The 16,328-nt window shown below is 39.2% G+C and overlaps 1 protein-coding gene across 2 annotated transcripts in view; it reads right to left on the reverse strand.

Annotated features, from left to right (window-relative positions):
• Fem-1 (protein fem-1 homolog B) overlaps positions 1 to 13,216 on the reverse strand; it is a 79,553-nt gene extending 66,337 nt beyond the window's left edge. The window contains exons 1-2 of one of the 2 annotated variants that reach the window (XM_067146734.2): positions 12,549 to 13,216; positions 3,931 to 4,105 (exon numbers count right to left, since the gene is read on the reverse strand). In XM_067146734.2, coding sequence (XP_067002835.1) covers positions 3,931 to 4,105; positions 12,549 to 12,722 — 349 coding nt within the window. In that variant the 5' untranslated portion in view covers positions 12,723 to 13,216. Of the gene's footprint in view, positions 1 to 3,930; positions 4,109 to 12,548 lie in introns of both variants that reach the window. The other variant, XM_067146732.2, reaches the window with a different exon arrangement.
• Positions 13,217 to 16,328: the final 3,112 nt, after the last annotated feature.

The raw sequence follows: 16,328 nt of genomic DNA on the forward strand, positions 1-16,328 counted from the left end.
ATCATGACTGATTCGGGAACATAACCTCAATACCTAGATTTTGCCGTTTAGAATTTTGACATGTCTTATTTGGTTAGGAAGTAAAATGTTTTTTTAACTTCCTGTAAAATTATAATCTGTGTACTTAATACGATTTGAAACGATGCTCCTCGTCTATCACAACAAATCAACAACTGGAAAGAGAACACTTTCCCCATTAGATCAAACAGACCAAAACATAGGAAAATATAAACAAGCTCTTCCAACATAACTTTCTTAAACAAACTTCCAGAACCTTCCCCAGCTTTGATATTCCCAAAAGCATTAGCTGCAAGGATGAGCAAGTTGGCTACACAGTTTGGGTCACCATGGTGTCAGTTTCCGCCGGCCCTGTGGTGTAGCGGTAGCGTGCCTGCCTCTTACCTGGAGGCCCTGGGTTCGATCCCGGCCAGGTCACAGATTTTTACCTGGATCTGATGGCTGGTTCGAGGTCCACTCAGCCTATGTGATTAGAATCGAGGAGCTATTGATGGTGAGATAGCGACCCCGGTCTAGAAAGCCGAGAGGATTCGTTGTGCATCATTTCTCATTGGGATATCCCGGCACTAAAAGCCATACGACATTTCACTTCATTTCTCATTTTCACACCAGGCGAATATGAATACACAACAGTGTGAGTAAACCATCATTAACATCACTGTTTGTGGATTTGGAGCATTCACTGGAACAAGTTTCACTTCAATGGATGATAATGCTTGTTTTCACTAAGTCAACTTCGCAAATGGGCACTTGGAAAGAATGACCCAGCCAGCATCATCTACAGATATCAATTGCATTGAACATGCATGGACGTTGTTGAAAAGCAACATCTGCTCTCTCAAAGCACCACAAACTCTACAGGACCTTACACCCATTGGCATACAACCTTCTGCAAGACGTAGCCTACCGGATAACCTAGTACTGACATTTTTGCTAATAAAGAAAACCTTTTTTCCTCATCTGAATCATCGTTTATCTCTAAAATATTTCAGCATTTGTTTGTTTGTGCTTTATACTATTACAGAAAATACAGCTTTCTGTTACATTTGAACCAGAATTTTTTTTTACAATTTGCTTTATATTGCACTAACACAGATAAGCCTCAGGGCAATAATGACATAAGAAAGGGCTAGGAGTGGGAAGGAAGCAACTGTGGCCTGGTAATAATAATAATAATAAGAATAATAATAATAATCGTATGGTCTCAGCTACCATGTGCAGACATTTCGATTTGACGCCATCTGGCTGTCTGCTCGTCAATTTCGACGTTCCGTTTTACTCTAGGTCCGCTAGATGGCAGACAGAGTAAACCGGATCTCTCTTGGGCGTCTAATGGCTGAGATTTAATTAATTTTGTCGGGTAAATACCAAATGTATCATCAGAGATCTTTTACATGCCGACATCGTACGACATGGAGTGTCGAATGGACTTTTTTCCGCCCTTCAAAAATCCGACTACCTCTGCCGGATTTGAACCCGCTATCTTGGGATTCGGAGGCCGACACTCTACCACGGATCCACAGAGGCAGCTAGAGCCGCCTGGTGTGAACGTGCGAAACCACCAGTGGGGTTCAAACCCACTATCTCCCGAATGCAGGCTGATAGCTAAATGACCCAAACCGTGCGGCCACTTGCCTGGTACATTTTATCCTGAAATACAAAATGTTCTATATGCAATACTTTCTTTGGTTAGTTTTTTGAAGATATGGAAACTGTTCTTGTTCTTTAGTGTTAGTTGTCTGTCCTTGCCCCCAATTCCACACTGACCCGCCATTGTGTGTTCCTTTTCATGTTCCTATCTATATATAGGACTAGTGCGAGCCTCAGCTGAGTTGCCGGTTATTCCCTGTGTAGTGTCTGGGGATGAGTGGATGATGCAATAGCTCGCCGAGTAATGTCATGGCCTTAGCTAGTCTGTGATAAGCTTCTGTACAGCACACAGGCCGACAAGTGGAAGCAAGGACTGCTGGTGCTGTCGCACATATGGATTTGGACCTATTTAACGGCCGGATACCCTACCTGACGCCAACCCTATGTAGAGGGGTGTAATCAATATTGCGTGTTTCAGTGGTGGTTGGTAGTGTGGTGTGTTGTCCGAATATGAAAAGGAGAACGTTGGGACAAACAAAAACACCCAGTCCCCAAGCCAGAAGAATGAATCACGTGATTAAAATCTCTGACCCGGCCGGGAATCAAACCCAGGATTCTCTGAACCGAAGGCTTCAACGTTGACCATTTAGCCATGGAGCTGGATATAAAAGACCCGACAAACGAGGCTGAATTGCATAGAGTAACCTGGAATATCAACACAACATGCTACAACGCTTGCTACGAGTGAAGGGAGAGCATTTTCAACACTTACTGCAATAGTGTAAGTTTTATTGTTTTTCTATCTGTCTCTCAATATGATTATCCATTGATCAAAGGTGAGTTTTCTACGGGCACACAGGAACAGTGTGATGGCGATACCTACCCATAGCATGCAGGAAGGATGGCAACCCTTGCGGGACTCGCCCTGTACAACTGCTCTTTTTCATAGCAATATATAAAAAGTAATATACATTAGGATGCTAACATAATCATAATTTGCTTTATGTCGTGCCGACACAGATAGGTGACAATGGCAGAGGAAAGGGCTAGTGGTGGGAAGTGACTGTGGCCTTAATTAAGGTACAGCCAGGTGCAAAAAATGGGAAACCACGGAAAACCACTTTCAGGGCTGCAACAGTAAGGTCAAACCCGCTATCTCCCGAATGCTAGCTGACAGCCACGTGACCTAAATCATGGGCCACTTGCTTGGTTCTATGAATTCTAAGTAAATATTTTAAAACTATCTATACACTAACTTATCACTTCCTTCCATACAGAAGTGTGAACACTGTCTAGATCAACACACATTACGAAAAATAAGTTGACCGAGCGAGTTGGCCGTCCGGTTAGGGGTGCGCAGCTGTGAGCTTGCACCCAGGAGATAGTGGGTTCGAACCCCACTGTCGGCAACCCTGAAGATGGTTTTCCTGTGGTTTCCCATTTTCACACCACGCAAATGCTGGGCCTGTTCCTTAATTAAGGCCACGGCCGCTTCCTTCCCACTCCTAGGCCTTTCCTATCCCACTGTCGCCATAAGACCTACCTGTGTCAATGCAACGTAAAATAAATTGTGTAAAAAAAAAAAAAAAAAAAAAAGTTGCATGATACCCTAAAGCAGGAGTTTCCAACTGGCAGCCTATGAAGCCTTATCCTGTGGGTTGAGAGGTGATTTAAAAAATACAGTAATTTCATCTATATTTTTTATTAAAATACAGATTGTTGCTGAAGAAAGGGATACTTGTCGTCTAGAGGAAAATAATATCATGCAATTTGATTTTGCAGTCGTTAATAAAATCAACAGAACCATGTTTTGGGAATACTCTGTATGATGGATCGCATTATTCACGAACTGGATCACCCCTTCCTTAGTGGAATGAAATCCTCCGCAACTAATGGAGGAAATTATTTTCAAGTTTCAAGTTTAAATTTAATCTACATCCCTTCAGTAATTATTCAGCAATATGTATGCTCTTTTAGAGATAGAAAGAAACAGTTTTCAGTTTTAATTTTCCTACCCTAATAGGTCTATCTACATGCTGACTGTAGAGATTAAGGTCAAGCTAAAATAGTCATCTCTTCTTTTCCTGTTTTTACTAAAATACTGGTACAGTTTTGGAAAAACCGACTGCATGATAAATGCAAAAAAAAAAACTATGTTTTGTCAATTTTTTTAAAAAAGAGTGATTTTGTGAAATGTATCTGCGAGTGTATTTTGTGTTCGTAATTAAAAATCTTTTCAAATTTAAGAAATGTCAATATTTTTCAGCCCTAGCTCTAAAGAAATTCACTCATGCTAACTGCTAATCAAGCAATATAACTTACCAGCTGCACACCACAGAGCACTAGCACCTTCAATCACATAGCCATCAAACTTGACAGTTCCTTCCTGTTCAATGTCAGGGCTAAATTTCGATAGAAGCATTATGACTACTTTCTCATGACCATGTCTTGCTGCCACAATCAAAGGTGTACATCTCTGGCCATCCTCTTCAATCACCTGCTGAAATAACCAAATGTACAGAGTTCAATATTCCATCAACGAAAAAAAAAAAGTTCAAGATATGGTCAGTCATATTTTAACAGAACATAAATACCACCTTGGGCTATATAATATAACCAATGTGTCTTACACACATTAAACACAACAGAAATAATTAAAAGAAAATATGCATATTTAACTACCAACAGCTTCAGTTGCACTAAATAATAACATATGCGAACATAAGATATGAACTCAAACAACCAATGTTTCAAGAACATAAGAGAACAGCCACCAGAGCCAATGAAAACAGAAGTACATTTCACTATGATATTCTGGACTCACCAAGCTCCAGGCAGTGGAGAAAGTTGTAGCCTTCAGATCATGAAGTGAAACACAATTTCACTTCTAGTTTCATATGCAGAAGGAAAGGGAAAGTGAATGTGACAATACAGTTTATAGCAAAAACAATGACAGTGGTCAATTCATACATATTCCACAAAGAAAATTAAAGGTCATATAACACCTGAAACTGATAAAACCTTGCAAAGGTCTTTGGCCTTGTTCTGATCTGTAAACTCATATCTCCTTTTAGAGTTCCAAGGTAACTTACAAATAATTTTTCAGTTTCCTACACCAAATAATTTACTTTTCCATTTTTCAGTGAAATGTTTGTCATATGTTAGAGAAGCAAAAACAATAAAAATCTCAGCTCCGATATCTTGACCCAATTTTGGCTCTTTTACTTCTCTTAACACTTGGTGGAACTATACCTTACAATCACTAGATTAAGATGAAAGATAAGACTAATGTTGATTTTGGGGTATACATTTGTCTGTCTGATGTCTGTGATGAACCTAAATCTACATAAGTTAAATCAGTGTTAAAGGCAAAGACAACAGAGGTATCTTTCCGAATATAATACATACAAAAAATAAACCTACTCAAAGAAGAAAACTAGGTACCAACTTGTGGGTAATGGTAGATTTTCAAAAGGCAACTAAAACAACCACATCAGACATGGGAAGAATAACTTCAAACAGCACAGATAGGCCTACAACAACTAGAGAGAGAAAAAAGAGGCACTGCTTTAACAGTAATAAATGAGGAGAATTCTACATTAAGCTTTGAATCTCACAAAAGTCTCTGACAACTTAACAAGAACTCTAAAACATACATTATCATTATAGACTGTTATGCCTTTCAGCGTTCAGTCTGCAAGCCTCTGAATTTAATAAACGTCGCCACAATCCTCGATTTGCAACTAGTGTTGTGGCCTCATTTAGTTCTATACCTCTTATCTTTAAATCGTTAGAAACCGAGTCTAACCATCGTCGTCTTGGTCTCCCTCTACTTCTCTTACCCTCCATAGCAGAGTCCATTATTCTCCCAGGTAACCTATCCTCCTCCACTCGCCTCACATGACCCCACCACTGAAGCCGGTTTATGCGTACAGCTTCATCCATCGAGTTCATTCCTAAATTAGCCTTTATCTCCTCATTCCGAATACCCTCCTGCCATTGTACCCACCAGTTTGTAAGAGCAATCATTCTTGCTACTTTCATGTCTGTTGCTTCTAACTTATGAATAAGATATCCTGAGTCCACCCAGCTTTCGCTCCCGTAAAGCAAAGTTAGTCTGTAAACAGACCGCTGTAAAGATAGTTTCGTCTGGGAGCTGACTTCCTTCTTACAGAATATTACTGATTGCAACTGCGAGCTCACTGCATTAGCTTACTACACCTTGATTCAATCTCACTATATTACCATCCTGGGAGAACACACAATCCAAATACTTGAAATTATTGACCAGTTCTAGCTTTGTATCACCAATCTGAAATTCAATTCTGTTGAATTTCTTACCTACTGACATCAATTTAGTCTTCAAGAGGCTAATTTTCATACCATACTCATTGCACCTATTTTCAAGTTCCAAGATATAGGACTGCAGGCTTTCGGCACAGTCTGCCATTAAGACCAAGTCGTCAGCATAGGCCAAACATTTCCACCTAACTGAATCCCTCCCTGCCATTTTATACCTTTCAGCAGATGATCCATGTAAACTACGAACAGCAAAGGTGAAAGATTACAGCCTTGACTAACTCCTGTAAGTACCCTGAACCAAGAACTCATTCTACCATCAATTCTCACCGAAGCCCAATTGTCAACATAAATGCCTTTGATTGATTTTAATAATCTACCTTTAATTCCATAGTCCCCCAGTATAGCGAACATCTTTTCCCTCGGTACCCTGTCATATGCTTTCTCTAGATCTACGAAACAAACACAACTGCCTATTCCTCTCGTAGCATTTTTCAATTGCCTGGCGCATACTGAAAATCTGATCCTGACAGCCTCTCTGTGGTCTGAAACCACACTGGTTTTCATCCAACTTCCTCTCAACGACTGATCGCACCCTCCCTTCCAAGATGCCAGTGAATACTTTGCCTGGTACACTAATCAATGAGATACCTCGATAGTTGTTGCAATCATTCCTGTTCCTTTGCTTATAGATAGGTGCAATTACTGCTTTTACCCAATCAGAAGGTACCTTACCAACACTCCACGCTAATTTTACTACTCTATGAAGCCATTTCATCCCAGCCTTCCCACTATATTTCACCATTTCAGGTCTAATTTCATTTATTCCTGCTGCCTTATGACAATGGAGTTTATTTACCATCCTTTCCACTTCCTCAAGCATAATTTCACCAACATCATTTTCCTCCTCCCCATGAGCTTGGCTGTTCACAACACCACCAGAATGATTTCCTTTTACATTGATAAGATGTTCAAAATATTCTCTCCACCTCTTCAGTGATTCTCTGGGATCTATTATGAGTTGACCTGAATTACTCAAAACACTGTTCATTTCCTTTTTCCCTCCCTTCCTAAGATTCTTTATTACTGTCCAGAAAGGTTTCCCCTGCTGCTTGACCTAGCCTTTCCAGGTTATTACCAAAATCTTCCCATGACTCCTTTTTGGATTCAACAACTATTTGTTTCGCTCTTTTCTTTCATCTACGTACAATTACCTGTCTGCCTCGGGCCTTGTTTGAAGCCATTTCTGATAAGCCTTCTTTTTACGTTTACAAGCTGCTCTCACTTCATCATTCCACCAAGATGTTCGCCTTTTCCCATCTTTACACACAGTTGTTCCTAGGCATTCCCTTGCTATTCCTACTACAGCATCCCTGTATGCAAACTATTCACTTTCTATATCCTCAACCTGCTTACTAATCATATCCGTGTACTTCTGTCTAATTTCCTCGTCCTGGAGATTTTCTACCCTTATTCGTTTGCAGACAGATTTCACTTTCTCTACCCTTGGCCTAGAGATACTTAGTTCACTACAGATCAGATGGTGGTCTGTATCATCGAAAAATCTGCGAAAAACTCGTACATTCCTTACAGATTTCCTGAATTCAAAGTCTGTTAAAATATAGTCTATTATGGATCTGGTACCCCTAGCCTCCCATGTGTAGTGGTGCATTGCTTTATGCTTGAAGAATGTATTCGTAACAGCTAAACCCATACTAGCACAGAATTCCAGCAAACGCTTCCCATTCCCATTAGCTTCCATATCTTCCCCACATTTACCAATCACCCTTTCGTATCCTTCAGTTCTATTCCCAACCCTCGCATTGAAATTGCCCATTAGCACTATTCTATCCTTGCTGTTGACCCTGACCACAATATCACTCAATGCTTCATAAAACTTCTCAACTTCATCCTCATCTGCACTCTCACATGGTGAATACACGGACACAATTCTTGTCCTAATTCCTCCAACTGACAAATCTACCCACATCATTCGCTCATTTACGTGCCTAACAGAAACTATGTTGCGTGCAATGCTATTCCTGATAAACAGCCCTACCCCAAACTCTGCCCTTCCCTTTCTAACACCCGTCAAGTACACTTTATAATCTCCTATCTCTTCTTTGTTATCTCCCCTTACCCGAATATCACTTACTCCTAACACATCCATATGCATCCTCTTTGCTGACTCAGCCAGTCCTACCTTCTTTCTTCCATAAGCCCCATTAATATTGATAGCTCCCCATCGAATTCCATTTCGTTTGCCAAGTTGTTTCCAAGGAGTCCCTCGCATGTCAAATGGGAGTGGGACTCCATTACTCCCATAGATCCGAGGCTTGCTTAAAATGTTCTGAGCTCGGTAAATTCATGAAGCAGGATGCTACCCTACTTGCACATAGTCCAAGCGAGGATCTCTCCTCTAACGGGTTATGGACCACCGGTGAATTGTACAGTCCTAGCCGCCTGAGCACAAGGAGGGCCATGACTCAGAATATGTCCGAGATGCCCACTCCCATTCCATAGCAACTGGTGTCCCGACTCTCAGGACCACTTACTAGGCCACTCAGCCGTTGCCCATGGTTCACGAACTAGGACGTGACTACAGTAACCCACAAACATGAACCATGAACATGAACTCTTAAAACATACATAAAATAAATGCTTTTGTTAGTATTAATTTTCATGTTAGTATTATTAACAAATCCAAGGGTTGCCAACTCCAAGAAATACATGAAATATGAATTTAAAATAAATGACATACTACTATAAAAATACAAGGAAATATATATTGGACATCTAGGCCTATCTGATATTTATTTTTAAACAAAGATCAACCTCTCTCCCACAATGTGGGAAAGAGCAATGTCTGACTAGAAGACTGCTATTCAAAGACATAAGCTTCACTATTGCTAGTCAGAGAGAAGTACAACAGGGACTTGATCCCTGGCACCACCCCAGCAGTTGTGAAGCTCTGGCAAGAAACCTGAAATAAGGAGACTAAAGGGGTTGTGGTGAAGCTGTGACAGTCCTAGCAACCCAATAGTGGATATGTTATCGCTTTCACAAATGAAATAATCCTCAGAACATTGAGAAATTCCAAACATAACCAAGGTTCTCCCTCTGGTAATGAGTAATGATACTATGACAGGTCACTGCTCGATGTTCCATCAGGACTTGGAAGAAAGCAAACAAATTGAATGGATGAAAATCATAACGGTATAAGGAGCATTTTGATCATTCAGAGAAAAAGGCATTTAAACATCTTAACACTCATATAAAGCATGCTATTTGTAGTTATACTACCTATCACTAGAGTGCAGAATATTACCGCTATATATATCTCTTTACTGGTGAAAGGACACATCCTCTCGGAATTACATCCTGCACTGAACTCATTTTTTTTTTAATGTCACTTATACCGTTATGGTTTTCATCCATTCAATTCTAATCTGTAGCACAAATACAGATGGAAACCCCAAAACATCTTGACTTTGACAGCGGAAGTTGAAGAATGTGTCAATGTATTGTACTGTAATACAAACCAGGAACATCGACATACCCAGGATTCAGTGAAACCAAGTGGAAAGGTCAAGGATATGAAGAGCTCAGGAATGGATATCACTTGTAATGGTCTAAAGGAATCCTAGCTAAGAATGGAGTAGGACTGTTCATGGAATTATTAACTGTACCCGACGAGAAATTTCGGCGACTTGTAGGTAATTCAAGGTTATGAATTTCATTATTTGTTCTGTATTGAATTAAGATTACACATAATTTACAAAGTTTATTCCACCTACTCAATACTGTATAATAATTGCAATGTCTATAAATACATTACAATATTTTATCACTCAGGGACTAGTTTCCACCCCATGTGGGTCATCATCAGTCTGTAAAATGGATAATACAATTCAAATTGAGCTGGAGGTCTTTCTGTTTCAGTGTTTTAGTTGTCCTTTGGCATGGTTTAACTGGTATCTGTATAGCGTTGACTTAATAGTTGTGTTCTGACATTGGCTGATATACATAGGCATTATTGAAGTTGACTCGTCTAACTAAGATACACTGAGGGCATATGACGCTGTTGATGGTGATTCATCCATCGGATGGAGACGTTAAGCCTTGAGCAAACCCCCTTGGTGCTATTCAACAGCAGGAGGCCATGTGCCAGCACCGGGTTTCATCCTCTCCCTACTATCACATATTACGTCATTAATTTCATCTCATTAACTCCTCTGATGAAGTTGATGTCAGGAAGGGCATTCGGTCATAAAAACCCGCCACGACATATTCATCTCACCTCATACCTGACCCCGTAGAGAAACGGGACAAGGGGTGGACAAACGAACAACAGTAAACAGCACTGACGAAGCCATCAAGTGTGAATGATGCAACAAATCGCAACACTTTCACTGTACTGATATGACTAAAGCCAAAAGAAAGAACTGCAAACTGACATGGCTATGTAATGATTGCAAACCAAAAATAACAACTGCCTTTGATTTTGAACAGAAAATAAGAAGAAACTTGCCAGATCATATTCAAAATATATTGGAAAGCATGAAATCAAGCTTGTTATAAGCAAAATAGGAGAAGAAATTCACAATGCTCTAGACAAGAAGATTGATTCTATTCGTAGTCAAACAACATCAAAAAGGAAGGCTCTAATTCCACCAAAGGAAAGTACCTTCACACATCTCAACGACACTAGGGGAGCAGTTTCACATTCGACTCTCCTAGAATTATTGTACGGAAAGAAGAAGAGTCTCTCAGAGATCAGGAAAAAAGAGAGAGTAGAGAAATAGATACAGATACAGTTCTGAATTTAGGGAAATTTCATCATCAGGAAAATATTTCCAGCTTAGATGAAGTTTCATCCGGTAGTAGAAGGAAGTTGACATCATTTCACCAGATTGAAAGAGAGAATCCAAAGAAAAGTGAGAATGCCATTTAAGGAAATTGAATATTACAGAGAGCATTGAATGTGAACCGCTGCAGTCAAGAGGTTCGAGGAAAGCTTTTAAGTCGGAACCCCTATAAAAGGTATCTGTTCCAAGCCTCTGGGCAGAAGGGGTCTTAATCAGACTATTTCGTATTTTTTGACAGCAAAGACAAGGGGCAGGGTTCGAGGATTAATCTTCTCCTATGGAATGTAGAAGGGACAAAAAGCACTCTGGATTTAGCCCCGAGAAATCCTTTTGACGATCAAGACATGCGAATCATGACAGAAACCCTAGCAACTAATACAATCAAACTTCCAGGCTTCTACTCTGAGCAGATTTTTGCAACACAAGGTCCAAGAGGAAGCTACTGACTTTACATCGCACCGACGCAGATAAGTCTTGTGGCAACGATAGGATAGGAAATGCCTAGGAATTAGAATGAAGCGGCCATGGCCTTAATTAAGGTGTGAAATTGGGAAACTATGGAAAACCATCTTCAGGGCTGACGAAAGTGGGATTCGATCCCACTATCTCCCAGATGCAAGCTCACAGCTGTGCGCCCTTAACCACACGGCCAACTTGCCCGGTCCACGAGGGAAACCAATTGAATTGTGTATATATAAATGTGAATCATAGAGATTAGTAATAACTGGACTATATGTCAAGCCCCTAACTCCAAATGAGGACATAATACCTAGGAATAATCACTGCATTATCAAAGACAGATCCATTAAACAACACAATTGTAGCAGGAGACTTAAACTGCAGATTAGACAGGAATGATTATAGGAAAGAAGAGCTGTTCTGAGCAATGGATGAGGAAGGATTTACACTCGTCAATCAGGAATACGATAAGACATATTTCTCTCATAATGGAAATAGTACGATTGATCTGATATTTTTTAAAGGATCCAGAATGCATCAAGTGGATTACAGAGTCGCAGAGTATCCTCTGAAGAAACACTGTTCGGTACTAGTGAGTTTCAAGGTAACGGGTCAGTCAAGCATAAGTTATAAGATAAAATTCCGTAACCATGTGTCTCGGATTCTAAATAAAGACATTCTAAAACAAGATAAGAGCAGCCTTGTTGATCTAAGTAACGTAATACTGAAGAAAGATCTACATCCTGCGGCTTTTGTATTAGAAATCTTCCTTAAATCTGCAACTACAACTTTAAAAAAAGAAGATCACAAATGGGTTCAACCTGCATGACTGCCCTAAAAGCAGATCCGTGGTGATGTGACTAATTTTGAACTAATTTATTTTGTCAGCAATGTCATCAATGCCATCATTCACCAACGCAAAAGAAGCTAGGCCTACTACAGTTGAATACCAAAATAAGCGAAAAAATATAACTATTACCGGTACAGAAATCTGACAGCATGAGGCTGATAGTCTTATCGTTTATTTCCTCAGACCACATTCGCCGCCGCCACCAACTTGATCGTACGAAGAGTTTAGGCTACTAAACACCACCTGAAATTTAGAATACTCTACCACAGTAAGCATATTATTATGGAGGTCGGCGGCAAATACTATAAAACACCATTAAATCTCTACAGTACAGGTGAAAATCAATATACTTCCAAAAATGCAAATCATCTAAGGATTTACTGAATTAATGACATAACGTCAACAATGTAGGATCTAGAATTTATTTTCAATGCTTGGATAATTGTGCATAAGTTGGAACATACCTGATTAAGAATTTCCAGTACTTCGTCGTCTCTCTTCTCCGACAAAAGAGCATATAAAGTAAGAGGCATTCCATCTCGAGCAGCGAAATAAACTCGTTTATTTAATGATTTAATAAAGTCTGTATCGTCTCTATGAAGACTACTTAGGTGATTGCCTATCGTAAACTCTGTCATTTTAAAGAAAGTCTGAATTTCACTTGATCGAAATTTTAAAACTCGAAATGCAATAGCACAGTATTTTGAGACTTCACTAAAGTAATGTCACATTGCACTAAATTTGTTCACGGTAACAAACACACAAAAAGAGGCATTAGTATGTTGTCTGAAACACTTCTAAATGATTTGTAGTACACACAATCACGAACACAAAGTATCTTCCACTCCACAACACTTGCACCCAGCCGAACATATGTCAAACCAAAATGTCAAAGCGTAAGTAAACGAAATGGCCGTATTTATTAGACTAAAACACAGTAATCGGATTGCTACACCGTATCAACACCACCGATTGCCTTCTATAAACCTTGCCTTGCACGCAAAATAGTCAGCTGCACACGAACATCGCCAACATTTTGCAATTCACTGGTTTCACCAAAGAGTTTCTAAAATAAAACAATGACGAAGCGCCTACTACGCTAGAATTTTAAGATATCCCCCGCGTTTGAAACAAGGAAAGTATTAAAAGCCTGAAACTACAAAAGATTACTAGACAAAAGGGAGCCAGTCAATCAGTGTCTGATGACAGATATACATTATGCATAGCCTCTGCCATGTAAAAATGTATAGGCGAGCCTTGTGTTGTTTGGTCGTTGACTGTCTGTCCAACAACCTTCAAACGGTAGGCTTGAATTTATTGCTTTTTCCTTTGACAGAAAACTATGAATCATTCGTTGAATTCTTGATGAATGAAAATACAGAAACAAACCTCTGATTAAAGTTCTGGCGTGGACCGCGGACGCAGTTTCGTCAGCTGTTGATATCTATATATATACAAAATAAGAGTTTTGTCTCAGAATTTGAAAATAATGGTATTTCTGTATCGGTCATGTCCATAGTAACAAGAAAATGTACTTTTTACTTTTCCGTAATTTCTGTCTGTCTGTCTGTCCGTATGTATGTATGTATGTATGTACACGCTTCACGAGAAAACGGCTGAAGAGAATTTAATGAAAATATGTATGTAAAGTCGGGGGATGAGCCGCTACAATCTAGGCCATAAATCATTTTATTCACGCTGAGTGAAATGGTAGTTTAGGGGAAGGCCTTAAATTTAATTATCGAATATTTATATTATTAGCAGTCCCATCGATAAATACTATATAACTAAAGTTATATAGAATTCAGTTTCCAATCATATATGTCTTATACATTTTTACCGTACCGGCTCTGATGTATGTTGTATGTATGTTTAGTCCTCAGTCCGAAGGCTGGTTGGATCCTCAACAGCTACGCCATCAGCTGTCATAAATGGCCTAGGCATCACTGAAGAGGTGTACTAGGGAAATGGGGAGTGAGGTAGTTTCCCGTTGCTTTCCTCACCGAGCTAGAAGTTGCTATTACATATCAGTCTGCCAAGCCCACTGAAATGCATGCACCAACTGACCCTATGAGCAACATTTTCACACCATTCATAGCAGGGACTGGCTGCATAAGGAATGGCATTACTAGCATCACTCATACCTCAGTCACTTTCATCTTGTCAAAGCCAAGGATAAAGCTGAGACAGATCAATGAAAGTAACAATATTGCTCTAGCCCATACCAGAAGACATAGGGCACTGTAAACACTACGTCCTGCCAGCAAAGGCATCCGGCTCTGATAACACAGATATTAATGAAGTTGTACTTTTGTTGCTAAGTCCATATCAACGCCGAGCCACGAGAAAATGGGTTAACAGAATTTAATGAAAACCGCTATATAGAGTCGGGGAATAAGAAACTACAGTCTAAGCTGTAAATAATTTTATTTTCCCGAGATGAAATGGTAGTTTAGGGGAAGGCGCCTGAAATTTAATTTTTAAATACCGGTACCTATGTCATTGGTGCCATTGAAAAGTACGGCACTACATAAAAGTTATAGACAATACACTTTCCGATCATTTATGTTTCATTCAGTTTTACTGTACCGACTATGATAAGAGTGGTATTTCAGAAGGCCTACAATATCCAAAGCGCATAACACTGATCAACAATAACTTTACATTGACCATTGTTTGTTGTGATGTTCTTCGTGCCGCTCAACTCCGATAGATGGGATACTACTGCGTACCGAGTATAACAGCCTGACTGAACATTGGCGGAAATAGCTAGGGAGTTGGAAAACTTTTTTCTTTAGCATGCCAGTCAATCAATCAATCAATACTGATCTGCATTTAGGGCAGTCGCCCAGGTGGCAGATTCCCTATCTGTTGCTTTCCTAGCCTTTTCCGAAATGATTTCAAAGAAATTGGAAATTTATTGAACATCTCCCTTGGTAAGTTATTCGAATCCCTAACTCCCCTTCCTATAAATGAATATTTGCCCCAGTTTGTCCTCTTGAATTCCAACTTTATCTTCATATTGTGATCTTTCCTACTTTTATAGACGCCATTCAAACCTATTCATCTACTAATGTCATTCCACGCCATCTCTCCGCTGACAGCTCGGAACATACCACTTAACAGTTCAACAATAATAAAGGTGTTTTAATTTATTCCACCTATTCAATACTTATATTTTCACTTATAGTTGTTACATAATTAAATTCTTAGTTACATGGGACATGTTTCGCCCTCAATTAAGGGCATCTTCAGCCTAAATACAATTATCAAAAATACAACTAAATTAAAAGTGGAAGTTTAATACAATCATCAAAAATACAACTAAAATAAGAAATGGAAGTTAAAAGTTTAGTCTGTTATTAAAATTCGGAACAATAAAAATGTGAAAAATGATAAAATAAAAAGATGCTAATGGAAAACTGTCTTATGATTAAATTTTCAATACGGACCTAAAATGAGGTTTATAACATGTAATGTAACATACCACTTAGTCGAGCAGCTCTTCTTCTTTCTCTCAATTCTTCTCAAACCAAACATTGCAACATTTTTGTAACGCTACTCTTTTGTCGGAAATCACCCAGAACAAATCGAGCTGCTTTTCTTTGGATTTTTTCCAGTTCTTGAATCAGGTAATCCTGGTGAGGGTCCCATACACTGGAACCATACTCTAGTTGGGGTCTTACCAGAGACTTATATGCATTCTCCTTTACATCCTTACTACAACCCCTAAACACCCTCATAAACATGTGCAGAGATCGGTACCCTTTATTTACAATCCCATTTATGTGATTACCCCAGTGAAGATCTTTCCTTATATTAACACCTAGATACTTACAATGATCCCCAAAAGGAACTCTCACCCCTTCAATGCAGTAATTAAAACTGAGAGGACTTTTCCTATTTGTGAAACTCACAACCTGACTTTTAGCCCCGTTTATCAACATACCATTGCCTGCTGTCCATCTCACAATATTTTCGAGGTCACGTTGCAGTTGCTCACAATCTTGTAACATATTTATCACTCTATAGAGAAAAACATCATCCGCAAAAAGTGTTGTAACCAAGGTTGACATTTACAAAACACAACTTTTATTGCTTCACTTTATGATATTTACACAAATAACTGAAATTTATTTTGAAGCAAAAAGGAATATTGAATCTTGAGAAAAGTCTGTCTTTATACAATATGTACAGGTTTGCAGTCTTTATATACACTTCTATCTTGAAAAGATAGTCTTTGT

The sequence above is a fragment of the Anabrus simplex genome, chromosome 5 (genome assembly GCF_040414725.1).
Source record: "Anabrus simplex isolate iqAnaSimp1 chromosome 5, ASM4041472v1, whole genome shotgun sequence".
NCBI classification, from domain to species: Eukaryota; Metazoa; Arthropoda; class Insecta; order Orthoptera; family Tettigoniidae; genus Anabrus; species Anabrus simplex.